The sequence below is a fragment of the Pieris rapae genome, chromosome 8, assembly GCF_905147795.1.
Source record: "Pieris rapae chromosome 8, ilPieRapa1.1, whole genome shotgun sequence".
NCBI classification, from domain to species: domain Eukaryota; kingdom Metazoa; phylum Arthropoda; class Insecta; order Lepidoptera; family Pieridae; genus Pieris; species Pieris rapae.
In genome coordinates, this window is record NC_059516.1 from 6,278,744 (window position 1) to 6,296,490 (window position 17,747).

Consider the following 17,747-nt stretch of genomic DNA (forward strand, 5'->3'; position numbering starts at 1 on the left):
GAAAAGAATCATCAAATTAAATATAATTACAAATAAAACAATACAATATTTAAGTAATAGTATTTAATCATTTTCTAAAACCAGTTAATTAACTGATCCTTTGATCATGAATTAATTGATAAATAAAAATAACCAATAATTAAAACAAGTTTTATAGTGTGAAAGGCTACTAATTTATGCAGACTCATAAGTGGGAGGTAGTTATCTAAGTTCAGTTGTTAATGCCTTGTTATTCTCAAGTACATTACTAGCAATTTATTAATCTACTATCTATACCATCCACCCCCACGTAGTTGCTTAGTTTTAAATGTTATACCTTCATAGACAAACCCATTTAGCAGTAAACGTTAACTATAATATTAGTATATATTCATCTTATAGTTTTTGTGTAAAAGCTGATATAAACTAGAATTTAAATGTGATGAAAGTTAAATACGTAATGGGAAAAAAGCTCTTATGGGTTAGGTTGTGGGCTTTCATTTTCTGCAATTAGACAACAACTGTACAGTTTGCAAGATATCATTGTAATTTACTAACTTATTTCAGGCAAATTTCATTTTTTGATTTTCATATAGTGCTAACCAGGTAGGTAGGAGGACTCATTTTCCGCAATAAGACTCAAATTTGGTCCGTTTTGTGCAAAATCGATCATAGGTATATAAGCCGTCAGCTTCTGACGCTGACGGCTTATATATGATCAATAGTCATAACTTCAATGAAATTTTTAAAGAATTATAAAAAAAATGTAAATATCGGTTCTTCAACTGTTTTTCTTATCCTCAGATGACTGTATTTGTTTTTGTTGATCTTCTTCATATAGACTCTTTTATGACATGTTAGACTTCTATGCATGAAATACAATGTAAATTCTTGGGTCTTAGGGGTATATTTAGAGCAGAAGCTAAGTGCTTTGACTCCTGAATTTCAATAATGTATTGGACTTTCATATGGGAGTGATACTTAATGCTAAGTCTAGACTATCACATTTCAAAAAGAACCAATTACCACATGATAATTTCCTTTACTGTGAGTGCTGCACTATCAGTGCTGTGTTATGTCTAGTGGACTCATATTGGCTTAATTACCAACAAATTTATGTGAATAAACTTAATACCTGTTCTTGCTATTTTATTATTTTGCGTTGTTTATTTGTAATGGTATTATTGATATAATATGTACTCACGATTTTTAGTGTTGTTGAAATTATTAAATTAAATTTATTAGATTGTTATAACTTTTTTAATACTGTTGCATTATAAAATAAAAACAGCAGAATTGCGTGCAATAAATATATAAAAACATATGTATAATAACATTTTAAAGAATCGGGTTTAAATGACGGGTACCTACTTTTATTTAACAAAAAGCCAGACCTTTTCATTGAAAAAGCTGCAATATTATCACAATGTGAGGTATCAATGCAAGCTTTTACTACGGTTGAGGGGCGACGAGAGAGGCATGACAGTGCGTACACCAGTAACTGGCGGACCGCGTTGTGAGCGTGACGTGTCGTGGCGTCAGTGAAAAAACTGAGCTCCAGTGTAAAGCTATATTAAAAACGCATTAATAGAAAAGTTTTAATGTTGTGATATTTTAAAAGGTTATATTTTGTGACGACTATCGCATTCTAGCGTAATAACTAATTAGTAAGTTTGCCAGTGATAAGGCGAGATAAGTGGAAATTGCTATGACTACGTCGGTCCTCGTTGATTTTGTTTATTAGCTTGGGTCTGATGCCTTAGATGTTAATTAATAATTAAATAATACATAGTTTAAAATTTACTTAACATCTTTCCAAGTGTTGTTAATTCATAGTTATTATGCTCAGTATTATTGCTTAATTTATTATCATGTGAAGATAATAAATTAAGCAATATGACGAATATTAAATATACGTAATCAGACATACTATATTTTCATATTACGCTCGGTAGAATTCTTACAGTTATGTACTACCCACAAATTATAAAAGTGTTACTATGTTTAAGTTATGTAACATGAACTTATAAAAGTTTTTAGGAATTTTTAAACTGTATTTAATCTGGGTGATCAAACTAATTAAGCAGGTTAGTTGCTGTATTAGTTAATAATAGAACTCGATTTTGGCTGTCGATCAAATGTTTTATCAATTCATGTCGTATTTCGTGTTATTTAGATTTACAATTCCTTTGTTGATGAACTTAATCTTTATTGTTATTAAAATCATTTACATGTAATGTTTAATATTTAATTAGGTTCATTACTTGTTTGTTTGAACATGATTCATCAACATGTCGACACACTATCCATCCGTTACTGCTTTAACAAAATCTTTGAAATGCAATACTATGAGTCTTTTTGCATTTCTCTGTTGTGTAATGTAAAAAAATAATTTATTATCTTACCTATACTAAAACTTGGAAATGACAGAAATCGATGTTTTTGTCAATCAGCTAGTTGGCACAAATTGGACAAAAATGAACACAATAAATGAACAATTTTTAACATGTGCAATAGGTTTTTGATTAATTGAGCAATTTATTAAATTTAAGACTAGTAATTATTTTGAGCTAAGCAAACTTGAAACGAAACAAATCGGGCAAACTAAATTTTTACCATTGAAGTAAAATCTCCTTGAACATTGAATATTTGTATAATCGTACATTACGTTTTGACCTTACCCTTCCTTGTATAAAAATGCCGGTTTTTCCCATATAACGAACTGGACAATCGTTTTGATTCATTTCTCTTATCATATTTCCTCTGGTCACTTCCGGCCCTGTATTTTACACTTTTGATAGTAACTCCCACACTTTAATTGCAATATGTAATGAGTAATAATATAATATTTTATGTACTTAGATTGATTAAATGTTTGCAAAACTAAATTTCGTTGTAATTTATAGTTTCAGAAATTTACTTTTATGAATATACAATACAACCGGTGATAACGGTTGGTTGCGTTTACTCATACGTGTTGTAAGATAATTATTATCTATAGGTGTGCGTATAGTTGTTGTCAGTTGTCACATTGCCAAACTGTAGTGGCGCTCGCGCCTGTCTTCAGTCTATAACGTTCCTTAGCGGGAAGTGTATGGCGAGCGATGTGTTTACATGTTCGCCTTCTGTGCGAGGCGCTCTGGTGGCCGCTGCTGTTGAGATGTGCCCGTCCTACGCACTCCTATGACGACGACTATGATCAGGTGCGTTAAATACGGTAAAGATGCCGCTTTATGCACAGCAGAGTATTGGCTTCGTCTATATTTGGCAGTAAGACGTAGGCTAATGACACTCATATCGACAATCTGTAGTCATTCAAATTCCACTTGTTTTGCTTTATAAATTCCTTAATTTCTTATCGGGCTTGTAGATATTGGTCCTGCTTCAATTACCTTATCCGTAAAGTAGACTGACACTCGTGTTTGCGAAGTGTAATGCGTTTGGTGTGTTAGCGCTTGTGAAGTTATGTTTATCAAGGCCGGGCCCTTGGCCGCTGAAGATGAGCGCCGTGGCTCGGTTTCAAATTGGTTTTCTTCATTGAGACGAGGAGGTCGGCGTAAGCGCGAAGAGAATGGTGTACCATCAAACTATGGGTCTTTGGGAAGACGAAAGGATGGTACTCAGTCGCGCGGCAAAACGAGATCTGCGTGGGATTTAACAACAGTCACAAGAATGGTCTGTATTTTAATACTGTTTAGCTTATTAAAGGCGAAAGTTAAGCTTCACTAGCGATTGAACTTAGCTGGAAAATGAAATTTTGGCCTTAATCCAAATTTGCGGAATCGATGCTGGTTTGGATACTGCGGGCAGAACGATGACTGGACAGTAATCAATGGTATCGCGGTCATCGTCGTTCATAATACTATTGTTACTTAGTCGAATGAAGAGATTACTGCATTATGTCCCTTCATCCCACGACCTATTACAATAATAATGCGGGTGGATTTATTTATTCATTGCTTATTTAATGTTTTAATCGAGGGGCCTTGCATTTGTTAAATTGAAGCAGAAATCATTTTACTTACAAATTGTAATTTATGACTCATACGTTTTACTCTCAATTACATTGTCTAATGACTTGTTTATTGTATTATAGATAACGATATTCAACTAATGGTTTACTTTATCACATCAATATTTATTGTTAGTAAAGTGTAGATTATAAATGTTTTTTTAATCATATTTTCATATTTTGTAAGTCTCCTAATGTTGTTAAAAAACAGAGTTACTACGAAAAAATTAATAGACTTGGAATGAAAGATAAAAAAAAATCGATCAAATTTTAATGTAGACTTGGTGTTAAATTTTGACATTGGGGCAATCGTGTACCTAAATGGTGGTAAAAGACCACGTGATCTACTTGCACGTGTTAGCGAAGTTCATAATGCATAGAATCTTTCCAATAAATGTCATGCTCTATAAATATAAAACGTATTTTAAATGACGTCTGGAACTGAATAAAAGTGTGTCGGACCCAAATTCGCTTTAGGTTTGGTGCCAATTACTAAGGTTTACAGTTTGACATACCTTGACCGTAATTACTTCCGTTCAACTGTTTTAGAAATGATTCTTTATTAATTTTAAGATTTTATTATGTTCTTGCAAAAACATTACGATTAGATCAGACCTTGTATCACTAGTATGTAAATACATGGACGGCGATATTTAGTATTTAATCGAAATCGGAAAAAATTCGGGTCATATATGAATAACTTGGAGCCCAATGAAACGTAGTCGTTATTTTTCCTCTGTCCATTTTTTTCTTACGGTACGCTGCACATTAGTTATCCCATATTTTTTGTTCCCACTTACTGTCTTACCACGTCCGACGTTTGTTGTACATCGTTACAACGATGAACGCCCTTTCACTTGCAGACTTCACAACTGTCCAGCCTTCGTGAAGTGCTTTATATAAGACACTAGCGGATCCGACAGACGTTGTCCTGTCTACACGTCTTTAATTTCAAAATTTCAATTTTTAATAAGCCATTTTGATGAAAATTATTATTCAAATGTTATGACAATATCTAACGATCCAGCACATGGTCACACACGATATAACACAATGATAACAAAACTTTTTTTAAATTTCGGGACAGACTAAAATTAAAATTCGAATATTATTTAAAATTTGACACTGCGATGGTAGCGCCGTCTGTCGGATCCAATGTAAAACATTCCAAAATCAACAACAACTAATAAATTGAAAATTAATTAAAAAAACATTGTCCAGCGGACAAAATTGTGAATCTAAACCATTCCCAGATCCCCTTGAACACACACAAAAAATTTCGTCTAAATCGGTCCAGTCGTTTAGGAGGAGTTCAGTCACATACACACGCACACAAGAAATATATATATTAAGATATGTTGACAGTATCCATGCATGTTCAAATGACGCACTTAATTCGCTTGGAGTAAACATTAAATAATTTACTCTCTAGTGTCCATTAGTTTAAGAACTCTCAAGTGCGAACATTTTCGGCTTCGACAGCAGGTAATCCTAACCGTAAAATTTATCCCTACTGTTATTGTCCCTGATTTTATTATTCACCGACCAACTCGCCTACATAGCATTCTTCTCACTTATTTAAATTATTATTCTCAAAACGTGTCGAGAAAGGTTATGTAGAATTGTCCTATTCTTAGCAACAGTTTTAAATTCGCCTTCGCCTCTTTTTGTCAATAAGAACATTCGTGACTTAGTTGTTAGAGTCGAGGTGCATGTTAGTATTCATTTTAACAAACACACCATCTAGTTGGTTATACATTACTATAGCTATTTAAACATTTTTTAAGTTTAGTTTAAAAACTATTATGCCCAGTTCTCGTATTAATTGGTCTTTTATTTTAGAAATTTATGGACGTCTGATTATTACGATCTCAGTGTTAAACTAAAATAAATCGCTTAAAAGCATACTTAACAGTGCTTTGATTTTAGTCAAAGAATAATAAATCGATAAATATGCCCTTAAATACCACTCTAATACAGTTTAGATTAATTTTCGCATTTTAAAAAGCTAATTGACGATAATGATTTCGTGCCATTTCACACTTGCATTTTCCACATACCTTTTATTTAATAGCTGCAATCACCCAGACTCCGGTGGCCTTGATTCAGTATCCGCATTGCGTTTGGCAAAGGAAAGATTCTCTAACGAAAGTTATTAGTTTTTTTAATTAGTCTATAACGATTGTCCTTGAGGGCCATTTAGTATGTGCACTGAAGTGTGTCAGTTGAAAGACTTGGGACATAATTATCATAAAAATGCAAATTAGACTTATTCGACGGCTCTAATAACGTGTGATTTGTGTATATATGTAGAGTACAGCAGTGACTAGATTTTAAATTCGTAATGTTTTTTACAAATTTAACTTGTAGTAAATACACTCTGCTATAATCAAACACATGACAGAAGATCCACTTTAAATAAAATGTCAAAAATTGCGATGCAATTCAAAATCTCTATTTTCCTCCAATTCGGCATCGTGCCAAAAACTTTTGCAGTACGATGTTTGTCAGTTTTCTAACAAGTTTAAACGTAGAATGTATTTCCTTATTGATTAAATGAGTTGGTTTCAATGGTAGATGTTGTTTCTTGAATAAATCTAGACGTAATTGTATGCTTTTTTGTTTTTGTTGGCATTGTTGTGCGCCGTTCCAGGAATAGTTTTTGTCAAAGGGAGTTGACCTTGCCAGGGGAGCGGAGGGAAGGTGAGTAAGAACTAAGCACGATCGACGACTTGCTGGACAGGTTTAACATGCATTGCGTTATAATAACCGCCTTTTACAGTTAGATATCGCGACAATTATTTGCAAATTTTATTGTTCTTCAAGAACGGTGCAAAATAAAACGTTATTTCGAAACTTAACCTCAAACACACTTATCTGTTTATAGAGTAAACTTACTTATTGCAAAATCATTTTTTATTGTATATTCCATATATGAAGTTGTAGAGAAGCGATTATAATAGTGTCCTCGGCTTGGTACCCGAATACGACCTCGGCTTACAAGATTAATAAGCTGATCTAGAAAAATTCGATGGTCTAGGGGTACTACGACCGAGGTTGCTAACAAACTTAAGTATCTGAAAGTCATTGTAGTTGCCTTTACGTTGGCGTTTCTAAGAGTTTCCACTTGCGCATCTTGCAACATTTAAAAATCTGCTACCCGTAAAGATATAATTAATATAAGTTGTGTTTTATAAAGTAGCTTTGTTTGTTTTCACAAACATGTGTCGGGAAACGTAGCTTCGTTTATTTTCCTTCAAAGTAACTCCTGTTTAATGTTACCCGCATGTCCTTTGTCGTTATAAACTAAGTTCAAGTTATTTTTAGACAAAGTAAACACGGTCTCAAAGTCAACAGCTTTGAAGAGACTAGTGGTTACCCTATATTTGGGTCTGTTTTAAATCTCACACTTGAAGTCTACTTGACTTTTTCATGGGATGTATTGATATATGGAAAAAACATGTTTACATGCTAAATAACCTCGTGAAATAAATGCATATAGGAATAAATAGTACAAAAGATATGGAATAAATAACAATATAAAAATTTGTGTCCTGATCATAAAATAATGTATGATAATTTGTAAAAATAAAGAGTTTTACAGATCAAAGTAGAGTAGTAAAAATGTGTTATGATTAAACCTCGATTTCTCAAATTTTGGTGAAGTAGTTAGTGAAAACAACTTATTTATAGTTGTTTACAGGGCAAACTTTTATTATGAGGTGAAAAAACAAATTCTTTTATTCTGTTATATCAATATATTTTCATTATTTTTACGCCTAGACGTTCTGAGACTAAAAGCATCAGGAGTTATATGTTTCACTATAATTGAGAATTAATGAGATGTAGTAGTCATATACTTCCGCGTTCTACGGCATTGAACTTTATCACACTATGTTGTAATTATTTTAGGCGCCGCGCTTCAATGTATCTCTGTACTTACATCTCTGATACTCATGTTTAAATGCGGTCATTACAGCCGCTTTATTACCCTTATTAAACAATATATCATACAGAATGTGACGTCAATTATCAACGACACTTTTCATATAAAATATTCACTTTACATTTAGAATGTACACATGGTCACGGTCAATAGAGTGGTTTCTATGTCCCACTTGAAAAATTCCGTGATGATAAACAGGGTATGTGCTCTTGGGGTTTATCATTGCTTTTAACTCATTCAAAATCTAAGTATAGCGCTTACTACATATCATTAATTATATTTATGGGGTTTTATTAAAAATAAAATACAGCTGTATTAAATATATATTTATTAAAACCATTTCGTACAATTCACCTGGCGTACCGGAATTTAATGACTAATAGAAATAGTACATGCAGCTTACACCTGCCCTAATTGGCCTCATTTATTTAATAGTTGGGTTAAAACAATGTCGTCTAGTGTAGTTCGTTAATTTTATCAAAAATATAATATAAAATTAAGTCTACGTCCTTTATGTACAACTTCCGGTATGATAAGAAGTGATGGTCCAATCACTTTTATAATTAATTGATGTGCATTTATAGCTGTTAATTAAGAACCTTATACCTAGCGCAACGTAGATAATGGATAATAAGAAAACGAATTAAAATTTTGCTTGCCACATAAAAACCTGTTTACTATCTTAATTCATAGAAATTCAAATATTTAAGAAATGTCGATGAGTCATTCTGGGTTAATTTGACAGACGCAGGCGACCTCACTGCCATTATCGGACACGCATTATGCATAGGTATTCTCATATTGCACATTCCTCTTGTGTCTGGCACCTAATATTCATTTATAAAGAAAACCTTTACCTTTGATTATATAAGAGAATGACAATATAAATAAGGTGTAGTGACAATAAAGTTTTAATTTAAATAAACTATGGCCGAATGATTGGGCCTTAAATATTATTTTAAAGGAAATCTCAAATCGCGTTGCAAATAAAATATTGCCATATCGAATTCCATTTTGCTTGAATGTCATTGACGTTGTTTGAATTTGTGCGGGCGTTGGCCGAAGTCCTTGCATGTGTTTATCGCCCCACTGCTTCTATACGAGCCGTCTCATTAGCTCCCTCCGCGAATACTTTTGCTTTTATTCTGTCTGTTTAGCCCTTACAAATGGGACTGTAAGCACAAAACAATTGTTATCTATGGAGCGTTAAAGCGTTTATCCAATTTCCAACATTTATTTTGAAACTAAGCGGTAAATTACATTTTTATTGCGATGCAATTTTTCACATCCCACTTTGTAACGATCTTGATCGCTATTGCGTAAGAAGTACAATGGTTTTAAATTATAGTAAAATATGTCGGGTATTCCGAAGCAAAAATAAATTTTAATTAAATATATATGTAACTTTACAATTCTTTCCATTGGCCCTCGGCCAGTTAGACAAGCAGTGTTCATTTACACCTAGACTTCAAGTGCGTATGAGAGCTTGCTCAGTGGCCGTGTACCGGAAACATGAACGTATTGTTTGTTCTCTCTTTTTAAGCCAACCTTAAGTATCATTGAAATGTGCATTTCTTTATTTCCCTTGCACTCATTCTACGAACCTCTTATTTGCATGGTCCATTGTACTGACAACAATTTGCATATCTATTGACTTTTATTGGTGTTATTTTCCATTTGATAATACCTGGTGACTAAATTTGTATGCATGCTCCTATTGTTAAAATATACGTCGGTAGTACTTTAAACTTTAAACGTATTTTGCATCGAAAATTCATGATCTAAAAGCATTACTTAATACAATATTTATGTAGCCTTAACTTTCTTAATGACTCTTTTCAAAAAATATAAGCTTAATATAATTGTATAATAAGAAACCCATGTTCTAATAAAAATATAATCACTTTTTATACTATATACTATACAAAAAGTTTTTCTTGTTTGATTGGAAACACTTTTAACGAATTGTATCTTCGATATACTTTCAAAGCAATATTCTGTCATCTATATATGGTTCATTTGTCGTGTTGCATGCCGAGCTTGTTAAAAGTTTGAAATTTCATTTGAACTATAAGTAGAGGAATTCATATGTAGTTTACGCGAAAAATATTCCATAATTCCAAGAAATAATGACTCTATTTTACAATGTTTTCAGCACCTAATAGTCGATGACTAATATTTTGTTTTGTCTATGCTAAACTAACTCGTTTATCATAATGGTGTCTCATGTGCTTACTGATATTATGGTGGATATAAAGATAAGGGACGTGATAAGGATAACCTATAGTATTTTATACATATCTGTTGACTAATGCATAAAATTATACCATCGGCAAAATGTACTTTCACGTGAAGCACATGCGAGGTGCAATATATTTAAGTTTTTCACAAAGCCAAACGACGATGAATCATATTTTAACTCACAGGAAATGCGAACAGTTATAAAAGAAACAAAAGAGATTTAATGTGTGCATTTGCTGTTTTTTATTTTAATTAATCTACTTTTCTGGTAACTATCATGCATTATGTATTAAATAGAGATCCTGAATCCTATATTAATTACTCTGCTATTGTAGTTAAACGGACCAGGACTCGAACTCTAAGGTGACCAGAATTACCGGAGTATATAATCGGAATCGTGTGTGTATTGATAGTTATATCCATATCATTCCTATTTATTATGCGCTTTAAATTAATATCGAATATACATTTGAAAATACCTAATATTAAAGGAAGTAAACAGTATTACAACATTTGCAAGTTGTTTTTCTTGGACTTTGAAGGTTATATCTACCTGTCATGCGATGATGTCGTCTACGTACATTCCTCGCGAATTGCGTAATCATTTTGTCGTCAATACTTTTTGTTTGCAAGAAGTATAGAAACTTAAAATATTTTTTTATATGAAATTGACTAATTTGTTACAATGATTGTAGGAAATATATGATTAGAAATAAATCGTGTCTAATATGACAATGGCTGTTAAGCACGCTCCTCATACACCTTTCACTATGAAACTTGCGTGAATGCAATTGTTCTTGGCCCAGATTGAGATATGTAATAAATGATGAATTCACATCCGAAATATGCAATTGTATCAGTATCTCCATGTTACTACACCTTGAACAATAGGTTTAGAAAACTACATTTAATAGTATAGGAATCATTCAATTGCGGTCACTGTAACTTTCAAAAAGTTCATAGTTCAACCTAAAATGGTGACTCGTTATTATTAGTGTTGGCAAACGCGGCCGACCAAACACAAATATCACTAGGACATTTGAAAGAACTCTTCCAATTTTTAACCTATACTAATACTGTATAATAATAAACCAGTGGTGAATTTTTAAATCCGAGTTTATGTAGCTTCAAGAGTACATGAGTTCCCAATGAATCTTGCATTTGTATAAAGGTAATTTTTACATATATGCAGAAACTCTATAAATAATCTTTGGAGGATTGCCTAAATAAATTATTTGCTTTAATATTAATGACCGTCGTCCCTGTGTCTGTGCGGAAAATTCGAAGAACTATTAAAAACGTATTTTCTCTTTGATGTCAATGAGAAACTGTTTTCAGTGAAGATTCAAATAATAGTACAATACATCAATTGTTTAAAATTTTATATTCAATCATTTCTATTAAATTAATTAGATTGTAATGTGCCATTCACATGTTTTCATTTGACAGCTTATTTGGTTATACTGGGCTCATTACTAGTAACATTTTATTTTTTATCTATATCTACATGGGGTGAAACTAAAAACGGACCGCCGTAAAGTAGGTAGCTAATGTTATTTATGGATTGGCTTACATCGGCCATTAGGCGATGTCGCTAACCGCTCTTTAATAACAGTGCTATTATATAATATATTCGGTTCAAATCATTATTTCCTGTTTCATTCGGGTTTGTGGTTTGATGTTTTTGTAATAAGAAAAGAAAAATAATTTTTACAACTAGTATTTTTTCAATGTTTTTATTTATTGTTTCGGATCCAATTACGCTGTAACAACTTCTGCAATTGCCAATATCAATATTAATTTAGCATCAAGTAACAAAATGGCTACTTTAGGAGGACAATTTTGTAAGTACAACACGGATAACGGATACAATTCATTCATGTACCAAACATTTGTTTAGTCAACCAAATGAAGAATCGTAACAATTTCTTGCCGACAAAATTAACGTCATAAATTTGTCTCGAATGGTACATATATAATACTTGATATTATATATGTACCATTAGCACAACGTGTGAACGATTTGGGCAAAGCGCATGGTAAAAACATTAATTACAAATACATATAAGACAGATGCTTTGGAAAAAAATTGTTAAAAAAAATTTTAAAACATTAATCTCACAATTTCAAATATGAATATAAACCTAGTTGATGTTTTAATAATTCAAATAATGCCTTTTTTAATCCTTTTCAAAGAGCTGTTGTTTAAACAGGAAAATACGTGGACGATACCTATGAGAATATACAAAACATCCGCCTTACGTTTCTGAATGCAAAACAACGTACCTAGTTCCCTACGCTTTGTTGATATACGTGATATTAATACCTTTGTTTAATATCGTTGTTCTTTGTAACGTTATCACTTCTATCTATAGCTATCACTTATCTTAGATTAGCCAAGTAACAAAATTAACAATTTCATCTCTGTCACATAAATATTTAAAAACTTAATTTTTATTTTAAATCTCCCACTGAACGTGAATTTAACATCCTAGATGTTATATAGTTTTATGTTGCCTGATTTAATTTTAAGTTAACTTGTATTTCATAAATTATGATGGTTATAGCAAATAAGCCCGAATGTGCTGCTTTGAGACACTGGGTTCATACACATGCCCATGTACCGGGTGTCTCAAATCAACGTCGACTAATGAATTAAATATTTAAATATTTTTAATAATTTTACTAACATAGTTATAAGTTTTACTATACTAACAACATATGGACTTATTAATTGGTCTGAAATAAATGATTTTATTTTATTTATTTATTTATAAATTCTAGTTTTAGGTTGTGCATACTGTAAAAACAGAAAATATCAGAAGAAATATAAAAAGGCATCATTCATTCACCGTCCATCAGGCATGTCAGGCAGTTTCAAGACCCGTAAATTAAAAACCAAAACACATTTTGACGTGTTTGAGAAACTCTACTTAGGGAAAGTGAATTAATTGGTGAAAGTCTTCAAAGGATTCGCGAACACGATCGTTTTACACTCGTCTTATTGGAATCCTTATAGTTACGTCTGTGCGATATTTACGCTTTGTTGTTTTCGAGTGTAATCATTATTTGATGGTACGTAAACCCGTTAGGTAGTTGGTATATCTAGATACTGAGTTACTGATTTTATTAATTAAATCACCAAGTTTTCATAGTAAAGAGCAGAATTGGCCTAATATGACTCTCATTCCTAGTTCGAACCCCGGCTGTGCACCAATGGACTTTTGGTCTATGTGCCCATTTAAAATACGCTCGTACGGCAAGGGAAAACATCGTGTGGGAACCGGGCATGCCTTCGACGGTAGACCCTTAAAAAGTAGACGGCGTGTCCAGTACAGTAACTCGATATACCTATATACTTGCCCGTTCGAAAAAACTAGTGATCACGAATTAACAGAAATCTAAAGCCCAGACCGAAAAAGTTGTAGTACCGCTGGTTTTTTATATAATGATTTTTTAGAGACATCAGAAACTAGCACTATGCTTTGAAGTTTCATCTTATCTAATGAAATAATCTTAAGTCGGGTCAAGTGCTTAAAGAACTTACATAGAAGATTATATTGGTGTTATTTTATAAAATCGACTATGAAAAGTATGAACTTCAAGTGTGTTCATACTTTGAACAAGTATGCAGTATTTTTTACGTTAAAATATTTTTAACACATGGTCCCATTTTGACAGAATTTATAGACATAGACATATTATTTATTACAAACAAAAACACACACACATATTTATTTATTTATAAGCACACAAAATAAAATAAATAAAAGATAAAAAGAGATGTATATATTTTTTTTTTCTTTTCCCATTAGGTATATGCTATCGCTGCAATAAGATATAACAAATTAACTGACTTTTTTAAATGGAATCAATGGTCTGGTGGACCTAAAATTTTTGCCACGTCCACAAGTAGTGTCTAATAACGCTGGGGTCGCGACCCGTAGATTGGAATACCTATCTTTAAATTGTTAACTTTAACAAGGCATTGTGAACTGATAGTAACTAAATAATACAAAATTGCATACAACCATTTGCATTTTGATTGCATGATTGGTCGTGTTCACTTTAATATAGATTTATGGACGGTGTTAGCGTCATGGAAGTTGCGATCAGGTGACGGATCTTAGTATTTGCTACGATGTTAAAGAGATATCTTTTTAAACAACTTCAAACATGCATAGCTACCGATCTGGCTGGTCGAGGTGTGAATTGTAGTATGGAATGTATTGGCAGCGAATTTATATATCTTGTGTATAATGAAAATATATGTTTTTTTATTCCAATGCAAAATAAATATTGTTATTAAATAATTTTTAGTGTATTCTATCTTAACGTAAATATATTCATATATTATAGAAAATTATGTATGATATTATACCATAGTCCAGTCAACTGATTATTACGAACGATTACTACTAATAGTTCACGATGGTGCCCTGTGATTTGTTGTAATAATGGAGTCGAATTGAAAATAACACTCTCAATTGTTCAATTGAACTTATGAGGCCCTGTATGGACGGGTTTATCGATTTCAATATCTTCATACAGTTCATAATGTCACGTGTATTCTTAGAAAGGACGCCGGAAGTTTCTATAAACCTGAAATAGTTTACAAATACATTTTGGCTTATATTTCGACCTACGCCTAATGTATGATACAGCCTTCTCGTTAAAAAGGTGTAAGTTTTCAAGAGTTATAAATTCGCAGATAATAAATAATTAAATATTTATAAGGGCCACGTAACAATAAAAATAAAGTTTATAACTTTTTATGTTTCGGTTAAAAGACCATAAAATAATATTGAAATACTATAAAAAAATGTACGCCGTAATCTAAATGATAATCATCAAATTATATTTGAAACGAATTGGTGAAAGTGTGACCAACAATTATTATTCAATACAGAAACGGACAGAAACAATCGCGTATTTTGTTATGGCAATAAAAGTTATTGTACAATATTTGACTTATTCACTTTCATTTATTATAAAGAATGTATTGGGATTGATATTACCTGTAATAAAATAGCAACTGAATATTAAGAAACATTTTCAATATAATTCGGCAAATTTCATATTTACGACAGGACTCGTCTTATTCGAGGCTTATATAGATTTTCCTTAATCCTTAACTAAAAGGAACTCTGTTGTCAATAACGTTTCAGAACCGCAAAACTCTAACAAGGGTTCATACTGATAACGATGCCTTCGGCCCTCGATTTGATACGATGACGCCATTAAAGTTCCTCTTTCACGAGGATTATTTGTAATCGCTGCACTCCAGTTTACGGGCACGATTCACGCCTATGGCTCTATAAATATTCCGCTATTTACTCTTAATGTAAACATCTTAGCATTTTATTAATGCCTAAATATCCATTTGCTTAAAATAAAAGTGACTCAACTTGATTGAACAGTGATTCAGACATTATTGTTTCATATGTCTAGACACGGTAGTGTAATGCTTATTGTTTACTACGAGGAAATTCATTTTAATAGTATTCAAAGTTTTTTTATTAACATTTGGTTACACGTAATATAGGTTAATTCAACATGTAAATAAAGTTTTGGTGTGTTGGCTATTGCCTTTTAATTAAAATTATGGCGGAATTGACGTAATTACTTATATATGTATATTAAAACTAGAATAAAATTCAAATTACAACAAATAATAATACATTAAAACAAGCCTAGCGTGTTTAATATAGATTCTACTTATTCTGGTTTATATGAAATATTAAAAAAAAATCACAAATTAAACTGTACACATTGTGACTTATTCCATATTTAGCGTCGAATTTAACGCGTGCGTTCACTTTTATCGGTGAAAGGTTCTATTTTAACCACTTTTTGCGCTTTGATATAGATATGAAAGCTTTGAGATGCAACATTTTTTATTAAATGGCTTTATGAATAAGGAAAGATAGTATTTTTTTGTTATTTCGTTTTACCTTTTTCTGCTATAACTAATTCAATTATAATGTTTCAAAAGATAGTTGGTACTGTACCGATCTTACTACTTTGCTCGTTGCTCGTAGGTGTTTACTTCGACAGCCAACTTAGAACCATGTCCTTCGGATCGGGTGGCAGATTATCACCCACTTAGACTATATAAAAAAATATTCTACTGGCATATTAAAGATTTTAGGGTTACATTGCGAAAGTAATCTTAGGCCCAAGTTACACATGTAAAATGTTTTTCCTTGTACCTTTCTATTTTCAGTACATATAGAGAAAGATATCAAGTTTAAAGAGAAAATGAATACTAGAAAAAACCTGTCTAGACAGTCTTGATAAACGTCTTGTAGGCCCTTAGCTCTCATATCGTGTTTAGTTAAGTAGGGTATCGATGTTAGATAAATGGATGATATATAGTGTCGCGCACAAAATCGCTTCTTGCGAGCAATAAAATTAATATTATTAATTTTATTGCTCGCAAGAAGTAAGAAAATACTAACATATTATAAAACACTTGTCGTGTCTAAACGGCCAATCTGAAGTTTAAAACTTTGTATGTATTGCTTAAAAATAAAAATATCAACGAAGTTATCTAGAAGTTATAAGTCCTTTCCGTGGCATTTAAAGAAACTGTCTCTCGTAGTATAAAATATAGTATTGTTATTTCATCGTCTAGACACGGAAGACCAGTAGCGCATCCCCCAGGGGAATAGGTTGCCGACCGCAAATTATGTTGGAACGCCGTCAGACCGTATCGCGGCGAGATTCGAGACACTGAGCCCTGCGCCTTTAAATAAAGCATACAGCATATATTAGATAGTATAAAGCTAACGAGCCATATATCTCCTTAAAAAATCTTGCGAGGGTTTGACGATGTTTATTACATACTGCTATTAACACGGTTTAATTTCTTTAAATTTATTTGAACTTGTTATAAAATATTGACACATATTTTCTTTTGGAAAATTAATATTGAACATAAACTTGTGTGGTTTGCATAATGAAAATATCAATTACATGTTTAATGGTATATTATACATATTTATCTTAATGCTACGTTGGTGTGGAAAGTGGTGGTTAAGCTCATATAACTCTGTAGATTCGCTTACAGAACGTCTTCAGTATGTGCTTATGAAGAGAACTTAGTCTTTAGTTGAGAACTGTTTCGTCATTGTCTTGCTGCGATAATTCATAACTTTATTTACTTGCACATGCATTCATAGTGGTGCTTATGGTATCCTACATTTAAAACAAGAAATATAAATTGTAGCATTAATTATATTAAGTTCTTGAAGTAAAGAACATACCTAGTATATATATATATAACAGCCTGTTAATTTAGATTTAAACGACCACTATTATATCTGTCAATAGATAAGCTTTATATAACGATCGAAGAATTTTTAAACATTGTAAACATGTGTTTAAAGTATTTAACACAGAGGTAGACGGCACAGGCTTTCAGCTAATGTTATCCTAAGGGATGTGATTTTGAATAATTCAAGCAGCTTGCGATAAATGGCACTGGCGTTCGTAATTATTTTCATCTGGGCTTACTTTTGTTCAGGCTACTGAATACGATATTTTCTTTGTAGCTTTAACCATTGT

At 32.1% G+C, this 17,747-nt stretch overlaps 1 protein-coding gene across 4 annotated transcripts in view; it reads left to right on the forward strand.

Annotated features, from left to right (window-relative positions):
• Positions 1-17,747, forward strand: part of LOC110992101 (cytohesin-1) — a 32,841-nt gene that overhangs the window by 502 nt on the left and 14,592 nt on the right. The window contains exons 1-2 of one of the 4 annotated variants that reach the window (XM_022257780.2): positions 1,471-1,600; positions 3,350-3,654. The exons of 1 other annotated variant lie outside the window; for it this stretch is intronic. In XM_022257780.2, coding sequence (XP_022113472.1) covers positions 3,445-3,654 — 210 coding nt within the window. In that variant the 5' untranslated portion in view covers positions 1,471-1,600; positions 3,350-3,444. Of the gene's footprint in view, positions 1-1,470; positions 1,647-2,903; positions 3,183-3,349; positions 3,655-17,747 lie in introns of those variants that run through there. 2 more of the 4 variants (XM_022257781.2, XM_022257784.2) reach the window with 2 other exon arrangements.